The 15,918-nt window shown below is 57.6% G+C and overlaps 1 protein-coding gene across 1 annotated transcript in view; it reads right to left on the bottom strand.

Annotated features, from left to right (window-relative positions):
* The window catches only part of LOC111149508 (synaptotagmin 7), a 37,110-nt gene extending 31,297 nt beyond the window's left edge, over positions 1–5,813 (bottom strand). The window contains exons 1-2 of the mRNA XM_022506604.1: positions 5,697–5,813; positions 1,199–1,278 (exon numbers count right to left, since the gene is read on the bottom strand). Of these exons, the coding sequence (XP_022362312.1) occupies positions 1,199–1,278; positions 5,697–5,813 (197 nt within the window). The remainder of the gene's footprint in view (positions 1–1,198; positions 1,279–5,696) is intronic.
* Between the last annotated feature and the right edge of the window lie 10,105 nt (positions 5,814–15,918).

Genomic DNA, 15,918 nt, shown 5'->3' with positions numbered 1-15,918 from the left:
GCCAGCTCTCTGCTTTGAAGACTGGAGAGTCTGCAACCAAACCACTTCAAAGGCTCCCCGAGGCCTCCTCCTGAGCCTCCTCCCACCCCCAACCTCAGCAGGCCCACCCCTCCACTTGCCCACGCACCCCCCCCACCACCACCACAAGGCACACGCCAGGAAGATTCTGTGAAGGCCCCAAACAGGGTCAGAGTAAGAGATGAAAACAGAGGAGGAACAGCAAGGAAGCCCTCAGGGGCAGGGGAGAAGGGGAAGGGAGAACACAGACAAGAAGGAGGGACTAGGCTGTGGGAAGGGGGCAGAAGGCAAGGTGTGGGGCGGGGATGGTGCAGGCCTTGAGTTACAGGAAGGAAGTGGGGGTCAGGGAAGGTTGGGGCGGCTCCCCTTCAGGCAAAGCCCCTTGCTGGCAGGCTCGGCCCTCGCTAGGCGAAGGTGGAGGGGAAGGCCTGGGTTCATTAGAGAGGAACCTTCCAGAGAGAACCCTCCTTCCCAGAGCCTCCAGCCAGGTGGGGTGGTTGGTGGTGGGGGCCGCCCTGCGTGTGTCCCAGTGACCTCTGCCGTGGGCTGGCCGAGGTGGTCTGAGGAAGGCAAACCCACCTCCTTGAAGAGGGATCTCAGAGCAAAACAGGGAGCCTGGGGGAGTCTGAGGCAACAAGACAGGCCGTGGGGACCGGGAGTGACAGGGAAGGGAAGAGTCCCCACTCTCTGCTTCCCAAGTGGCCCAGCACTGAGGTCTGCCCATCTTCCAGGTCACCCTCAGGACCCTGGTGAGGCCTTAGAGAAGAGCCTGAGCCCCCCAGGAGAGGGGATCCCAGCAGGGGGCGGGGGGCTCGGATATGCCAGGGAGCTAGGAGCGTGTTGGAGATGGCTGTGATGTGAGGGGATATGGAGGAAACGGCAACCAGGGTCGAGGGAGGAGGCAGACAGAGCCGGAAGTGACAGCGGCGGGAAAATGGAGCTGGGGTCCTTGGAACCTTGTGAGGGTCTGGGGTGGGGGGTGGGGGCACAGGCAGAAAAGCTGGAGCCCGGAGCCACCCTGAGGCCGTAGGAGTGTGCGGGCAGGGGGCAGGGAGAGAGAATGGCGCCCCATGCGAGGGGGAAACTGAATGGGTGTGTGGCCAGCTCTGGGGAACGGGAGGCTTCTCCCACATGGGGCTGCCTGCGTGTTCCCTCCCCAAACTCGAAGCCTGGAACCTACTTGATGGCCTTCTTCTCACTGCGCCCACGCCCTGAGTCTGGCGTGCCCACGGTCTCCAAGGAGTTCTTGTAGCGTTTGCCCTGTGGAGACAGCATGAGGGTCACTCCGGGGAGACAGCACTACGCCCTCCCTGCCTCCCCAGCACGGGCCTGGGTGGGGGCAGGGGGAGTAGGCTGGGGCCCAGCCTTGGCCACAAGGATCCAGGGGCCCTGTGTGAAGCTGTCACCACCATGGGGGGCCAGCTCCACTGCTGTCTCTTTCCCCTCTGGTAGCAACTTGGTCCCATGAGGCCTGAGGACCGACTCTGCCCCTCGAAGGGCACCCCAACCCTGACCCCCAGGGATGGGGCCCCTCCTTTCTGCCTGTCTCCTGGGGCTCTGGGCTGACTCCCAGAAACACACCTCCCTCTGCCACGGACAGACGGCTCTCAGGCGCCTGGCCACGTCATATGGGCCACGTCACCACCCCCAGATGGTGGGGGTGGCATCCTGCAGGGGCAAAGTTGGCAGTGGCCAGTGACGTGAATGGTGGGGGCAGGGAGAGGGCCCCGTGCCCAGTCCGGCCCAGGACCGGGTCCAGCACTGTCTGGGGGCTCCCTGGGGTCCTCCTGCCTTGGGCAGTGAGGCAGGACAGGGCCCAAACACTCTCCTTTATAGGAAGGCAGCCTCAGGAAGAGAGGCTGCCCACTGGCTCTGAGGCCGGGGCAACTTGGCCCGCGCCCCAGAGTTCCTCCCACCAGCTTGGGGTGGGGGGAAGGCTGGGCAGGCCAGGCGGGGGGGGGGGGGGTCTCTAGGTCTCCTGGTGAGAAGAAGGGCCGTGCCTGCAGTGGGGACCGGGCCTGCTGCTGGGAAGGTGAGCCCCATTCACCTTCTCAGTTTGGGTTTCTAAATTTAGCTCCTGCAGAGCCGGGCACCATTAACATTCCTGGCTGCCACCGAGCGTCCTCACGCGCACCCGCGGGCCACGGGCCTGGGCCCCGGGCCGATGCGTGCAGTGGGGTGGTGACAGCCCAGACACCCACACACACCCACACACACACCCGACATGTGCACACACATCTCCCCACCATCCTGTCCTGTGCTCACACCGCGGCCACGACAGTCTACCCTCCCTGAAACAAACGAAGAGCCACATAGCCGTGTCCCCAACACTCCTGTTGGCTGCAGCCCCTTCCAGGCCCACGGAGTGAGCCTGGCAGAGCTGGCGGGGCTCCCCAGAATGCTGTGGGCAGAGGGGCAGACTCCTCACTCTACCCCCAGTACCCCCAGGTCTCAGGGGTGCCTGGGTCCTGGTCCCAGCAACGCCGCACCCTCCCCGGGTCACCCTGGTCAAGTCCCTTGTCCTCTCTGACCTCCTTTCCCTCCCTTCTGAAAAGGGGTGTTGTCACTGGACAAGCCCCAGGTCCCTCATCCTTCCAGGCTCTCCTCACAGATAGGACAGGTTCTCTCCTGACTCACTTCAGCAGCCTCCCACCCCCCACCCCCCAGGGGAACGCAGCCCGAAACATTAGGGACTGTCTGGTCTCTAGGACTCGGTGTGGAAGATAGTATCCAGCGATGCCCAGAACGGGTCCCCTGGGAGTGCCCCGGCCCCCTGGGGTCTCAGCCCCAGGCTGTTGCCTCTGAGACAAAATTTTGAGAGTGAAAAAAACAGAGCTGTTGGTTCCTCTGAGTCCACAAAACCTGTCTTCGCTCTCTCCCATCATTACCCAGAAGTTCAAACCCCCAGTAATGCCTAGTCCAGACTGGGACAATCAGGGCCTGGAGCTGCCCATGCTGGCCAAGGGCCCTTCTCCAGACAGGACACAGGGAGAAAGAAGCCCCACCCCCACCATCCCCCCCAAATCTCCCTCACTTCAGGCGGTGTCCGGCAGGGACGACCGGGTTGAGGGCCCCCCAACCCCACCACTTACTCCCTCTCCTCTTCCTCTCTTGGCAGGAGAACTCGTCCTAGGGAGCACTTTCTTCTAAGGGGGAGTCAGCTGCCCCTTCCTGGAGGCCCGGCATGGCTGGGGGCATGGCTGGGTGGGCTGTCCCCAGTGCAGGCAGGGCCTGCCTCTCTTCCTTCCACAGCACAGAGAAACTTCCCCTCTGGCTGCCATGGTCAGTCTGCAGCAGGAGCTGTGGGACTGTGGGGGACAGGAGCCAGGGCAGGACTTGAGTCGGTGTTGGGGGGGCAATGACAGGAAACCCAGGCAGGGTCCAGGAGACCCTGGGCGGCTCTAAGGGAAGCCAATCCCATCAGCCTGCTTCTCAGGGAGGGGGTTGGCCAGGCTGATCTGGAAAAAGCCAGCTGGAGATTAAGGAAGTTATTAATGTTTGGAAATGGGATCTGGGCTGTCGGGGTGTCACACCACTATCACTGCTGCTGAGGGGACAGGCGGGCAAGGAAGGCCGAGGAACTGTGCAAGGGGCATATGAAATCCCCTCCCGGAAAGCACAGAGGCAGCCCAGGCAGAAAGCTCCCAGCAACCCCCATGGAGGGCGGTGGGGGAGGAATTGAGGCAGGGCTGGGGGGCTGGGCAGCTCGGGGAAGAAAGTGGCATAGACCAACTGCGGCTGGGACCCCCAGGGAAGTCCCTGGCTGGAGGCTGGGAGGACAGACTGGGTCAGGGGAGGTGCCTCCCATACTGGCGGGTCCCCCACCAGCTATGAAAGCTGTGATCTTTGAACACTGGTCCCCAAGTGAGTGGGGTAGGGGAGAGGCCCTCACCACAAAACACACACACACACACACACACACACACACACACACACACACTGTAGCACTCACCAGGAGAGATCAGGACAGTGGCTATCAGCTCACTCAGGTGGAGATCTGATGGGATGCAGCACGCCCCACCAGGCAGGGATGAACACACACACGCACTGCACCAGGACCCTCAGAGTGGCCCATTCAGCACACAGACCCCCACTCAAGGTCACGGGCAGCGCCTGCTCACACACCTTCCTCAGCCTTCAAATGCGGACTTGCACACAGACAGCGGAACAGACCCGACAGGGGTGGCAGGGCACGTGCGCACGTGTGTGTGTGTGTGTGTGTGTGTGTGTGTGTGTGTGTGTGCGCTTAGCCCCTCCCCTGGCCTCGGAGGACGCTCGCACACACGGGCACATGGCCAAGTCCCCTCCTCCACCGCCCCTGAAATTCTGGAGACAGATGCAGACACCAGGGATCCAGGAACAATGCGGGATGGCCAGCCTGGGGCACCTGCATGGCATGCCCAGAGTGGGCTAGGGCCAGGTTACCAGTACACTCACACTCGGGACACACAGGGCAGAGCTGGCCTTCTCCATGGTTTCTCCCCAGGGGAAGAAGCCCCGGAAACCAAGAGTCCCAGGATGGAAGCCGTGCTCCCCATTCCTGAGTCTGCCTTTCCTGAAGGAGACATGCTGGGTTGTGGGCCTCTAGGGTCCTTCTCAGAGCTCTCTGACCCTTATCTTCTGTAGGATTGGGGCTTGAAGCACCTGGCTACGTGGTCCCCAGGGCCATAACCCTCCCTGCTCATCCTTAAGGCCCCTCTGTCTCAGGCAGGGAGAGAATGCGGGTCTCAGATGGGGCGCCTGGCCCCCACTCCCTCAGTTCTCAATCTAGGGACTAGAGGTGTCTGTCAGAAACGCTTTTGCACCTAATCCCAGGGAAGGCCCGACATCTGGGACACCTCTGGGTCCACCTTTGGGGGTGCCCCGTGCTTGCTTTGGCAGCACATATACCACCTTTGGGGGTGCCCACAGCAGCCCCCAAAGTCCCCCACTGCACTTCTGGGCTGGGGCAGCAGGACTGAGGGTGGGGGGTTGGGGAGGAAGCAGGGTGGTGGTCTAGCCTTGTAGCCCGCCCCAGGGCCCCTTTTGGGGAGCTGTGGGCTGCATGCGGGTGGGTTAGAAGCTCAGCCCGGCTTCTCCTCCCGGGCCTTCCGGTGATGAATATCCCTCCTGATGGTCTCGTTACTTATTGATGGCCTAATCCTGCTCGTTAATTCCCCAGCCCTCGTTAAAAATGAAAAGAAGCCGTTTGTGCTTGTACAAACCCCAAGAACCAGGATGGATGTACTGGCACTGGGGGTGGGGTGGGGCGGGCGGCGCCTCCTCATTGGTCAGGAGACCCCGCTCGGCCACGCCCAACGCTGGGTTGGGGGAAACAGCGGGCTGCGGGCAGTGGGGAGCCAGGCACTGGGGTGGGAGGGGCCCCGGTTCTCAGGCCGCGCTTACGGGTTCTTCCGGGGGGGGGGGGGCGGGGCGTGTGTGCCTGTAGTGGCGAGCGTGCGAATGCCTGAGAGACTCACGTCTGTCCCCAACTGTGTCCCTGGGTGTGTGGTTCTGGGTGTACACACGACACATGGAGCCAGCACCCAGGCAAATGCAGTGCGTGCATGCGTGTCAATTCCTGCGGAAATGGGCCCGACTACGTGAGCAGATGGGTCAGGAGCCCTTGAGAGGGTTCAGGAGCCAGGGACTGTGGGGGGCGGGATGTAGGGCCCATCATCAAGGTTCAGGAGCCTCACCAGTTTGCGCTGACACCAGTGGCAGAGGCCGCAGAGGACGACAGTGACGCTAAGGCTGACGGTGATGATGGCAGAGACCAGCAAGACATCGCGGGTGGGCGCCCCTGGGGAGGACATACACAGGTCAGACCCTCATTGGTCAGCGCCGCCCACCCTCCCTCAGCCCTGAGCCCCCCCACCTCCAGAGCAACTACCCTACCCTACCAGCTGGCCCCCACACTGGGAGCTCTGAGCCTCAAGTTCCACTCCCAGCTACGCTTGCTGGCTGACCTTGGGAAGTTCCTTTCTTTCTCTGTGACTCAGTTTCCTCATCTGTAAAATGGGGGAATTGTGCAGGTTGAAGTTCCTCCCACACCCTCCCTGCATGAGCTCCCTCAAAGGGAGATGCCGAGGGTGCCCTCCGCCCAGCCAGGCCTCAGTGCACACTTCTACTCCCCCTAAAAAAGCCATTGCCTCTGCACAGCCTTCCTGCTCAGCCCCCTCCCATCCCCTCCCACACTCCGAGCCACGACTCCAGCCCCATTTCCCCAAAGGACGACATCTGCCACATGGGCCCTAACAGACCCTCAGAAGTGTCTGGCCCTACCTGGATGGCGACATGTGTAGTCCAAAAGGGAATTTCTGGAATCCCTCTGACCAGCCCTTAGCCCCTGCAGCTCAGCTTTCCTTGGACTGGAAGACCACCCAAGTGGCCCCTGTAGGCCCTGCCCTCCCACCCCTTAGCCCCCTGAGCTTGCCTCTCTTGCTCCCCCCACCCAGTGGAGGGGGGGCACAAGGGGGTGAGGGGCACCAGAAGCTTCCATTCCAAGAGCTCAGGGGTCTTATATTTCAGAAGTGGCTATGTTGACAGACCTGGCCCGGGACACAAGCCCCAGGTTCCATGCAAATCCCACCCCTTGCTCGCTGTGGCTTTGGACGAGTCACAGAACCACTCAGTTTTCGCCCATGCAAATGCGGATTAAACCTCCTCCCTGTCTTCTCACAGGTGGTTGCAAGTATGAGCCCAAAGCAAATGCAAGGCAGGCAAAATTTCACCAGAAATTCTCATGTGGGGGAGTGAGTCAAACGAGAGCAGCAGAGATCACACGTGCACTGTGAATACGTATGCACTAGGGTACGTCCTGAAGGCAAGTAGACGCTGTTTATTTACAGAGGAGCCTGCGTGGGCTTTTCGGTGCCAGCGAGGGCGGTAATTAAGAGCTGACGGTATCTGTCTGGTCCTGGTTCCTGCGGTTTTAGCTTCTGGGCTCCCGGTCTCCATTGCTTGGCTACGGGGCATCGAGGAGAAGGGCCCTGTGGTTCGCCCAGCTCTCAGGGCCTTTGGGGTTCCCTCCTATCAGCACTCTAGTGCCCTGGTTGGTCCGTTCACCCCCTGCTTTCCCTCAAGTCCTGCTTGGGTACCACCTCTCCCTTCCCGACTTCCTGAGCCTCCTAGCTGTGGGAAAAGGCCACCTTTACCTGGTCCCCTTCAGTCCACCTGCCAGGCCAACCAAGCTTCCTTCTGTCCCAAGTCTGCAGCCTCCCCGCCCTGACCCAGCCTTGTCCCCAGCTCACTGTCAACATCAGAGCCCATGGCACCCAGGAGCTCTGGCCTGGACAACTAGCAGAGGCCAAGGTCCTGGTCCTGCCCTTTTCTCTCTGGGGTGGAGGAACACAGCTCGGCCTCATTTGCCAAATGGGAGGCTTCTATCTTTAACCACCAGGCTTCTGAGGGTGGTGGGGAGCAGAACAAGGGGGGAGAGTGATGGCCATAACACCACAGGTCACACCGCCGGTGCCCCAAGACTCAAGTCTGTGGTAAAGAGAGGGGCGAACGTACCTCCCAGGAAGGGGACCTGTGCTTTTTCCAGCTGTCTCTGCAGGAACTGCCCCTGCCCCCTTGGAAGAGTCTGGAAGGAGGGCGCTATGTGGGCCAGAAAAGCAGGTGACCTCACACCTTCCTCTGTTGAACTCACTTTTTTTTAAAATATTTTATTTATTTATTTGACAGAGATGGAGATCACAAGTAGGTAGAGAGGCAGGCAGAGAGAGAGAGAAGTAGGCTCCCCGCTGAGCAGAGAGCCCCGATGCGGGGCTCGATCCCAGGATCCTGAGATCATGACCTGAGCCGAAGGCAGAGGCTTAACTCACTGAGCCACCCAGGCGCCCCTGAACTCACTCTTAAAAAAAATAAATTCCATTTTTGGTCTGAGCTTTCTTCAATCACTATCTGCTAAGAATCTAGCATGAGGCACGCAGGACAGGAAAGAGGCAAGATTTCAGGGGATTATCTCTTAGCATGTCAGTGCCCCAGAGCCAGTGAAGGGCAGAACACCCAGCTCGGGCCTCCAGACTCCAAAATAGCCACGAAAAGCCCAAAGGGTGAGTGCAGTTTCTGCCTCTTTGTAGCCGAGTGGCCTTGGACAAGTGTCTTCAGCACTCAGTGCCTTCCAGTAGAGACAACGGCGGCACCTACCCCAGGGGGTTACTGTTGGCACTTGATAGATACATATTGTGATTAAAGTTGGCAGTGTTAGTTTCCTCTCAGCCGTAAACAGAGGGCTCTGGGAGCACAAATTAAGAAATGCCTGCTGGACTAGAGGGCTATCTGGGAAGGCTTCCCTGAGGAGGTGGTATTTGGTGTGGTCTGGCGGATGGCTATGCGGTGAGGGTGAGATGATCCAGGGACAGGGAAGAGCAAGAGCAAGAAGAGGGAGTAGGGGTGGGGGGGGGGGAGGGTCAGGCGCGTTGTCTGAGGAGCTGGTCTAAGTTAGTGGGTGTGAAGTGGAGGAGGACCGGCTGGGAAGGGAGTGGGGCCTGATGGGGAAGGGGTTTGTCTGTCAGGTTGAGGGGCTCACTGTGGGAGCCATGGAAGGTTTTTGAGCAGGGAAGGGTCAGGACCAGAGTGGGTATGAGCAGGCTCTTGATCTGGTAGCTGTGAGGCCGTGGTAGGAGGCCGGAGGCCGTGCTCTGGCTGGGTTCCTCTGGCCTCCCACACCCTCTCCACGTACCTCCCCTTCCACACACATCTTGGCCATCGGGTGACTCTCCAAGAAGGTCTACCTCCTCTCTTGACCAAAAAAGTCTTTCTCAAAACTGCTGTAGGGAGGGGACCCCTGACAATGGAGCCTGTGAACCCCAGAAGCCGGAGGACACGCTGAGAAGAGCCGCCGGAGACCCAGGGAGTGCCCACCCAAAACAAGTAGCCTTCTGTGGGCAGGCAGCATGAGCACTGGGCTAGGAGTCTAGGAGAACTGGGTGGAGGTCCTGTTCTAGCCCCTAAACAGCTATGGGGCCGTGAGCAAGGTGCCCAGCCTCTCGGATGTCCATACCTTCACCTATGGGAGAGCTGACCCTTCCTCTGGCAATAAGCCAGGTGTTCTAGACGCTCCCCACGACATAACAACTTAGTCCTCCCAACAGCAATGGAAGGAAGAGGCACTATGATTGTCCCCATTTTGCAGACGGGGAAACGGAGACGCAAGGGGGGTCAAGAACCTTGTCCAAGGTCATTCAGGTAGGAGGTAGCGGAGCCAGGGTTCAAACCTAGGCCATCCGGCTCAAAGTCGGCTTTCTTTGCTTTGTGTGCTCTCTGGAACTGTTAGCATTCCCGGACTTTGTCAGGGGCTACAGACGTGGATGCCGAGATGAGGCTGAGGTCTCTCAAGCCCTCTTCCAAAAAGCAGCAACATTTCCCTGTTTCACATCTTGGGCGTCTAAGGGGACTTGAAACCATGTATGGGGACTTGAAAGTTCCATTTGAAGAAGGAGGTGTGCTGCTAAGGCAAGTTGCACCCCCTAATGGGGGCCCCCAGGATCCTCTGCTATCATGTCACAGGCAAGGAGTCCGACCCTTCCCCCTGCCCCCACTACTGCCCACCCACAGCCCTCGAAGCTGGGGTGAAACACACGCTTGTCACTGCAAATTGCACGGATGCGGTGACCGAAAGTGACACGGTGTCCTCAGCCAGCAAGCGCTGTTATCATCAAGGGGGTGCAGGTGTGTGTTCTTGCCTGCCAGCCGGAGTGACCCCATTCCCAGAGCACGGATCACTAAGTTTGGGGCTGGAAGGGACTTCTGCTGTCATGGAGTCTGGCCCCAGCAACACACGAACCCTCTGGGCAGCCCTTTCAGGGAAAAGAAGCTGCTTCTGGTAGGCGCTCCACTGCCAGGCGGGGTTAGGGAGGGTGGCTGGGCCCCGTGCTGAGCGGAGTCTGTCTCCCTAGAACTCCCCCACTCCACCCCCATCCCCCTCGCTCCCAAGTTTGCCCTCCAGAGCCACTGGGAACACGTGGCTCCTTCTGCCACATGACAGACCTCTAAATCCTTGCTGACAGCGCTCATGTCCCCTTCCAGTCTTCTCCAGGCACAACCGCCCTGGCCTTTCTAACCTGTCCTCCGATGACATACATGGTTTCAAGTCCCCTTAGTGTCAGCATATTAACATCGGGGGAAAGAAAATATTGCAGCCCTCGTCAGACTCTGACAGGGCCGGGTTCCACAACCTCTCCTTGAGTGGAGGAGACATCCTGGGTCCTGGGGGTGAGACATGGACAAGGGCAGACGGGTAACACTGGGGAGCCGTGGGTGGTGGGGGCAGCTGGGAGTGGGGAAAGCCGAGCCTCCTGGGTCTGATCCCAGGGGTGTCCGGGGAGTGAGGCACAAGCTTGGGCACAGGGCTGCCCCCACCCCCTGCCCAGGCCTGTGGTGGGCACTTGGCCAACTTGAGCTCGGGGTCAACCATGATCTGGTGGGGTCCCATGCTCCAGACCAAGCCCCCAGCGCAGCGGCTCTCGGGGTAAAGTCTGTGTGTTTGAGGAGGCAGCCCACCTCCAAGGGTGCACAACAGGCTCGAGCTCAGCCGTTGTCCCCTCTAGAATGTCTGCTCCTTGAGGGCGGGGCTTGCCCTCTGTTCCCCGCTGTCTCCCCTGCACCAAGGAGGGGCCAGGCTTACAGCAGGTGCTTGACAAAAGCTTGCTGAAAGAATGAGTGAGCAGGAACCCCAGGCCTCTAGGAATAATGATACTAATAGAGGCCACGATGTATTAAATGCCCACTGTGTACCAGACTCCACGGTCTATGAAGGTAAGGGCTTTACTGTTTTGCTCCTTCTGGATATTCTGCAACAGGCTGACATATGGGAGGTGCTCAGTAAATACTGTTAAAGTTTCAGTGCTTGCATGTTATCCCACTTGTCACCCAAACAAGATGGGAGGGAAGAGATGGGAGAAGCCACAGTGACAGAGTTTGAGCCTCTCTTCTACACACACACACACACACACACACACACACACACACACACGAGGACCCCTTTCAATCTCTCCCCATGCCATCTTTGTCTGACAATTCCTGATTTTTCTAGACCCTGATAAAAAACACCTCCTCCAAGAAGCCTTCCATAAGATCCCCAGTGGGAATGAATTTCTCCTGCCTAGGAGCTCCTATCACACAGAGCCTGCACCCTCCTTTTAGGGTACAGTGATTAAGTGTCAGGGCTCTGGAACAGACTCTCTGGGTTCAAATTCTGGCTCTTCTTCTTCCAAGACATGTGACTTAAGTTTTGTGTGCCTCTGTGTCCCCATCTGTAAATGGGGGCCAATCATAGTACAGGTCTCCTAGGACAGTTGTGAGGTTTAAAGAAATGAGCACATATGATGTATTCTGCACAGTGCCTGATGCAAAATAAGTAGGCAATATATGCTCGTTGTTATCACGGTATTACCACGTTTGCCCTGTAGTGGAGACATCTGGGGCACGGAGCCAGTGCACAGTGAGCGTTGAATAAAATACTGAACTAGATACACATCTAGTTCTTCCCCACCAGACAGCACAGGCCAGGGGTCCTGTCTTGCCCAGTTCAGTGCATCAGGATCCGTGCCCTGGGGCTTGACCAAGACCAAGAGCATCAGTGAATGCCCACAGCAGTGAGGAGTGGGGAGGGCTGGGGCGAGGGGGCGTGGGGGCGCCCACAGCTGGAAGCCAGGCTGGGCTTCAGGTATGAACCACAGACCTGAGCCCGTCCCTTGCCAGGCTCTGCCCCCACTCCCAACTCCTTCTCATCTCCTCAGCAAGCCATAATTTATGGATGAACAGAATCAAACAGGACGGCTGGCTGCTGGGATGCCCTGGGGAGCTGCTGGAGAGGGAATGGACTTCTGAGGGCACGCTCACCAGCTGCCCGGCGCGGGGGTGTGGGATGGGGGGAAGAAAGGCAGGGAGGGGGAGGAGGTACACACATACACAGGTCACAGACATGAACACCCATGGCTTGTACACACGCGTGCCTACACCACAGAGACTCGCTCTTGGCACAGACAACCAAGCGGCCCACACTCCACACATGTGCATGCAGGTGTGCACGCACACACACGCGCACACACACACACAGCCTCAGAGACCCATCCCTTACACAGACACTCATGCTCACTCACACACATGATAAACACACTGTGCACAGATACCCATGTCCACACAAACACATGCACACACACAAGCCTTGGAGGCTCACGGCGTGCTCACACTCACACACACAAATGCACACACGGCCACGGCCACGAGTAGATGCCCGGCCCACTCCATCATCCACGAGGTCTAGTTGTTCACGTACATCCTCTGGCATGGAACCCTCTCCCAGGACCTGTTATTCCTCTACTCAAATTCTGTCTGTCCTTCTGAGGCAGAGCAGTGGGACAAGAAGTAGACCTGGGGGCAGGTGGCCCGGATTCAAGTCACGTCTCCGCCCCTGGCCTGCGACCCCGGGTAGGCCCATTCTGGGCCTCAGCGGTTCACCTTCAAGCGACGGAAACCACCCCTAACGTCCCCTGCTGAGGTTCTAGCAGATACCACGATCATCCCCATTTCACAGAGAAGAGACAGGCACGGTGGATTAAGGACACGAGCCTGCCCTTTCCCTCTGAGATGAAGGACGTACCAGCCCTCCACTGTGGGCTCTACTGCGTGGTACAGCCACGCCTCACTTTCCTTCCGCCTTCAAGAAGGCCAACCTCTTTCCCACTTCGGCACAAGCTCTTCCCTCTGCCTGGAATACTTTCCTTCTATCTCCTACTGTTACTATCCCGAGACGAGATGGTCTTCATTCCCTCCCACATTCCTTTCTGCCTCCCCTGTAACTATGGCAATTCATCATTGTGGGTTAATAATTAGTACTTTCTGTCTTTTCCCCCAATGGGAACCCCTCGATCACCCATCTCTGTAGCCCCAGGTCTGGTACCCAAGAAAGCTGGATAAATAAGTGCTGAACAGATGCCTGAAGTTATTCAAGGCCCCCAGGTAAGCCTGCCTCTTCCAGGAAGCCCTTCCTGATGACAAGTGCTCACAGCAGTCTCTTCATTCCCCAAGTTTGAATTAACTGACCTTCTGTCCAGCACCCTTTTCTTGGGGGTAGGCCTGTCCCCCAAGCAGAGCCAATGGGGTAAGATCATGTCTCCCCATCTCTTGGGCTCCCCCAAAGCCCACAGCCCACAGCCCAGGATGCAAGACTGACACGTTGGACAGGTGCTGGACACGCTGGAAATCTGTGCACACAGACTTTTCTCCCGGAATTTGCTTGCTCTTGTACTCCCAGCTGGTGACACGCACACTCTCCATATCCAGGCCTTCCAAAGTTGTCCCATCACCACCACACCCTCCAAACCTAGACTGCTTCCCTCTTTTGGGATCCCTGGATCGCAGGCCCTTGTTCTCCCTACCAAATACCTCTCATTATAGTAAGTAATGTACGCTAAACACTGAATCATGTTCACATCTTCAGCTCCCCTCTGGAGGTAAACAGGCTCATACTTGTTTTACAAAGAAAGAAACTGAGGCTCAGAAGGGTTAAATACTTGCCCACGGGCACAGAGCAGAAGAGAGGTAAAGCCAGGATTGCACCTGGAGTCTGTAAACCTCAAACCTTACAGCTCACTCTCTCTCTTATTCCATCCAAGGAGAGCTGAGCCTTGAGCCAAGACACTCTGAGGACAGCCAAGAGAAGAAAGAAATAGAGGGAACACAAAAGAAAAGGCAGTCAGGAGGAGGAATTTCCCCCCAAATTTTACCAATGAGAGCCACGCCCGAGTTACCCCAAGAGCTTCACAGGCTCCTCTCACACACACCCTTCCCAGAGATCCTTCCTCCCTGCACTGACCCAGCCCTCAGCCTCAGTAAAGCACCAGCATTAGAGGCTCAGTCCACCTAAAGGTCTCTGAACAGGCTGGGGAGCTGGGCCCCTGGGGTTAGATAAGGGTGAGCAGGAAGCAGAGACAAGTGGGGTAGCCCAGGATTTGCCCAGGGCTCTGTCTCTGGTACCGTCTAGGGCACAACCACTATTCCGGAATAAAGCAGAATGATGTTGGGGGTGGTTGGGGCTACGTCTGCCAGCGTCTTCCCATCCTAATCCTGCCTCCTCCCACCTGATTCTGCACTACTTACGACACATCAGGCCCCAGCGCCTCCCCCCTCCATCCTTTGGTGGCTGCGTGATGACGTTCAAGATGGAAAGCAGCAAAAGCTAGAGTCACAGGTTTCCAAAGGAAGCGCCCCTCCACGTGTGTGCTGAGCAGATGGAAATGGGGGGAAGGTGGGAGGGTATTTACAAGTGCAGAGTCTACCAGCCCTAGGACTCTTTGGGCATGGGAAAGGGGGACATTTTCAGTACCTATCCCACCTTCCTTCACACACACAGAGCTAGAAAAAGGCAGAACCGGGGAGAAAGCAACAGAAAACCAATGAGCAAAACTCTGAACTTTACACAGCCAGGCAAAGCTCTGGGCCTCCCGACATGCTGAATTTTCTGCCTTCTCTCTCCAGTCTAAAACTCCTCCTCCAAGCTACCCACCTTGGGAAATAGAAAATAAGATGGGCAGGTAGAAGGAAAAGGAGGGGGAAAGAGAGCCTGGCATTCATTTCCCAGGAAAGCTGGGCCTCTACCTTAGCCCCATGCCCCCTGGACAGTCTGCCTGAGTGTCCTTCAGAAAGCCAAGGAGACACCCACAACCCCTCAGGCTTCACCTGGGGTGGGTGGGCCCAAGGCTGGTGAAAGAGGAGGCCCGAGGGGAATTGTTTTGGAAAGTTACAAGTAACTGAAAATAGGGGCTTAGCACGAGCAAGCCTCCTCAACCTTGACTGTAATAAAAACAGATAATGCGTGAGTGAGCTAGGGAGGGAGCGCTGGCAGGGGCCACAGAGGCCGGCTGGATGCAGACGGTTTAGAATTCAGAGGAGATGCCAAGTGAGTAAACAGCAAATGAAGGATTGTTCGGATGGGCCAGGAGCCGTTCCAGCAAGAAATTGGACGGGGACATGTCAGGATCCACCAGCACGTCAACTCCTCATCAGGGGAGCAGGGCCTGCTGAACTACAAAGTCCTCATCCACGAGTCCTCCGTGCCTTTTCTACCTTGGCTCTCTCTTCCAGCAGAGAGCATGGCCTTGGTAATAACAGCTCACGTCTGTTCAGTGCCGAGGAGTTTACAAAGTACTCCTGAGTTTGCCTACGGTTTCACATCTCCTGCCATATTTAATGGCGATGGGGTATCTTCTACCTCTCCCTCACCACAGCCACCCCCACCTCCCACAGTTCTTGACCTAGGGAAGCCTGGTACATCTGGCTTCAGTTTTCAGCCTTGGAAGATGGGGGAGGGGGGTTGAGACCATCAGCAACTCTAGAGAGCTGGTGAGTCTGGAAGTCATGAGGGTCAAAGCCATTCAAGATGAAGGGGATCAGGTGCCAGCTCTGAGTTAGCTGGGAATCAACCACCCTCCTCAACCATGCTGATCCCAAAGCTGATAAGCCACCTGGATACCCCTGAAAATGCTCATGTCCATCAGAACAGCAGGAGTTCAGGAAGGAAGGAGCTCAGGTGGAGGGCTTCTCCACCAGGAGTGTGGAGCAGGGGCAGGATCAGGGACGTGTGATGATTAAGTGCGGGCCTTGACCACTAGTTACTATGAATAATGCATCGTTGTGCCTTGGCCTAAGTCAGCATCTTATTGTTATTAATAATACACGGCTGCAAAGAAGCTGAGGTTGGAATGGTGTGCTCTGTTTTATTCGAGGATCTCAGAGCACTTAAGAGTTCCTCATGCTGATGACTCAACTCTAGCTCCCCAAGTCACAGGCTTCCTTATAGGCCAGGGCACCTGTCCTGCCCAACATCCTCCCACCTGATGCTTGGAGCCATGAAAAAGCCTCAGGGGCTAGGAATCTTCCATCCTGAGATTCAGATATTTTGATTGGTGTTTT

Source organism: Enhydra lutris, unplaced genomic scaffold (assembly GCF_002288905.1).
Source record: "Enhydra lutris kenyoni isolate GAN:26980312 unplaced genomic scaffold, ASM228890v2 scaffoldscaffold22, whole genome shotgun sequence".
Lineage (NCBI taxonomy): Eukaryota > Metazoa > Chordata > Mammalia > Carnivora > Mustelidae > Enhydra > Enhydra lutris.
Note: the sequence above shows the minus strand (reverse complement) of the source record. Positions and strands in the feature narration are given on the sequence as shown.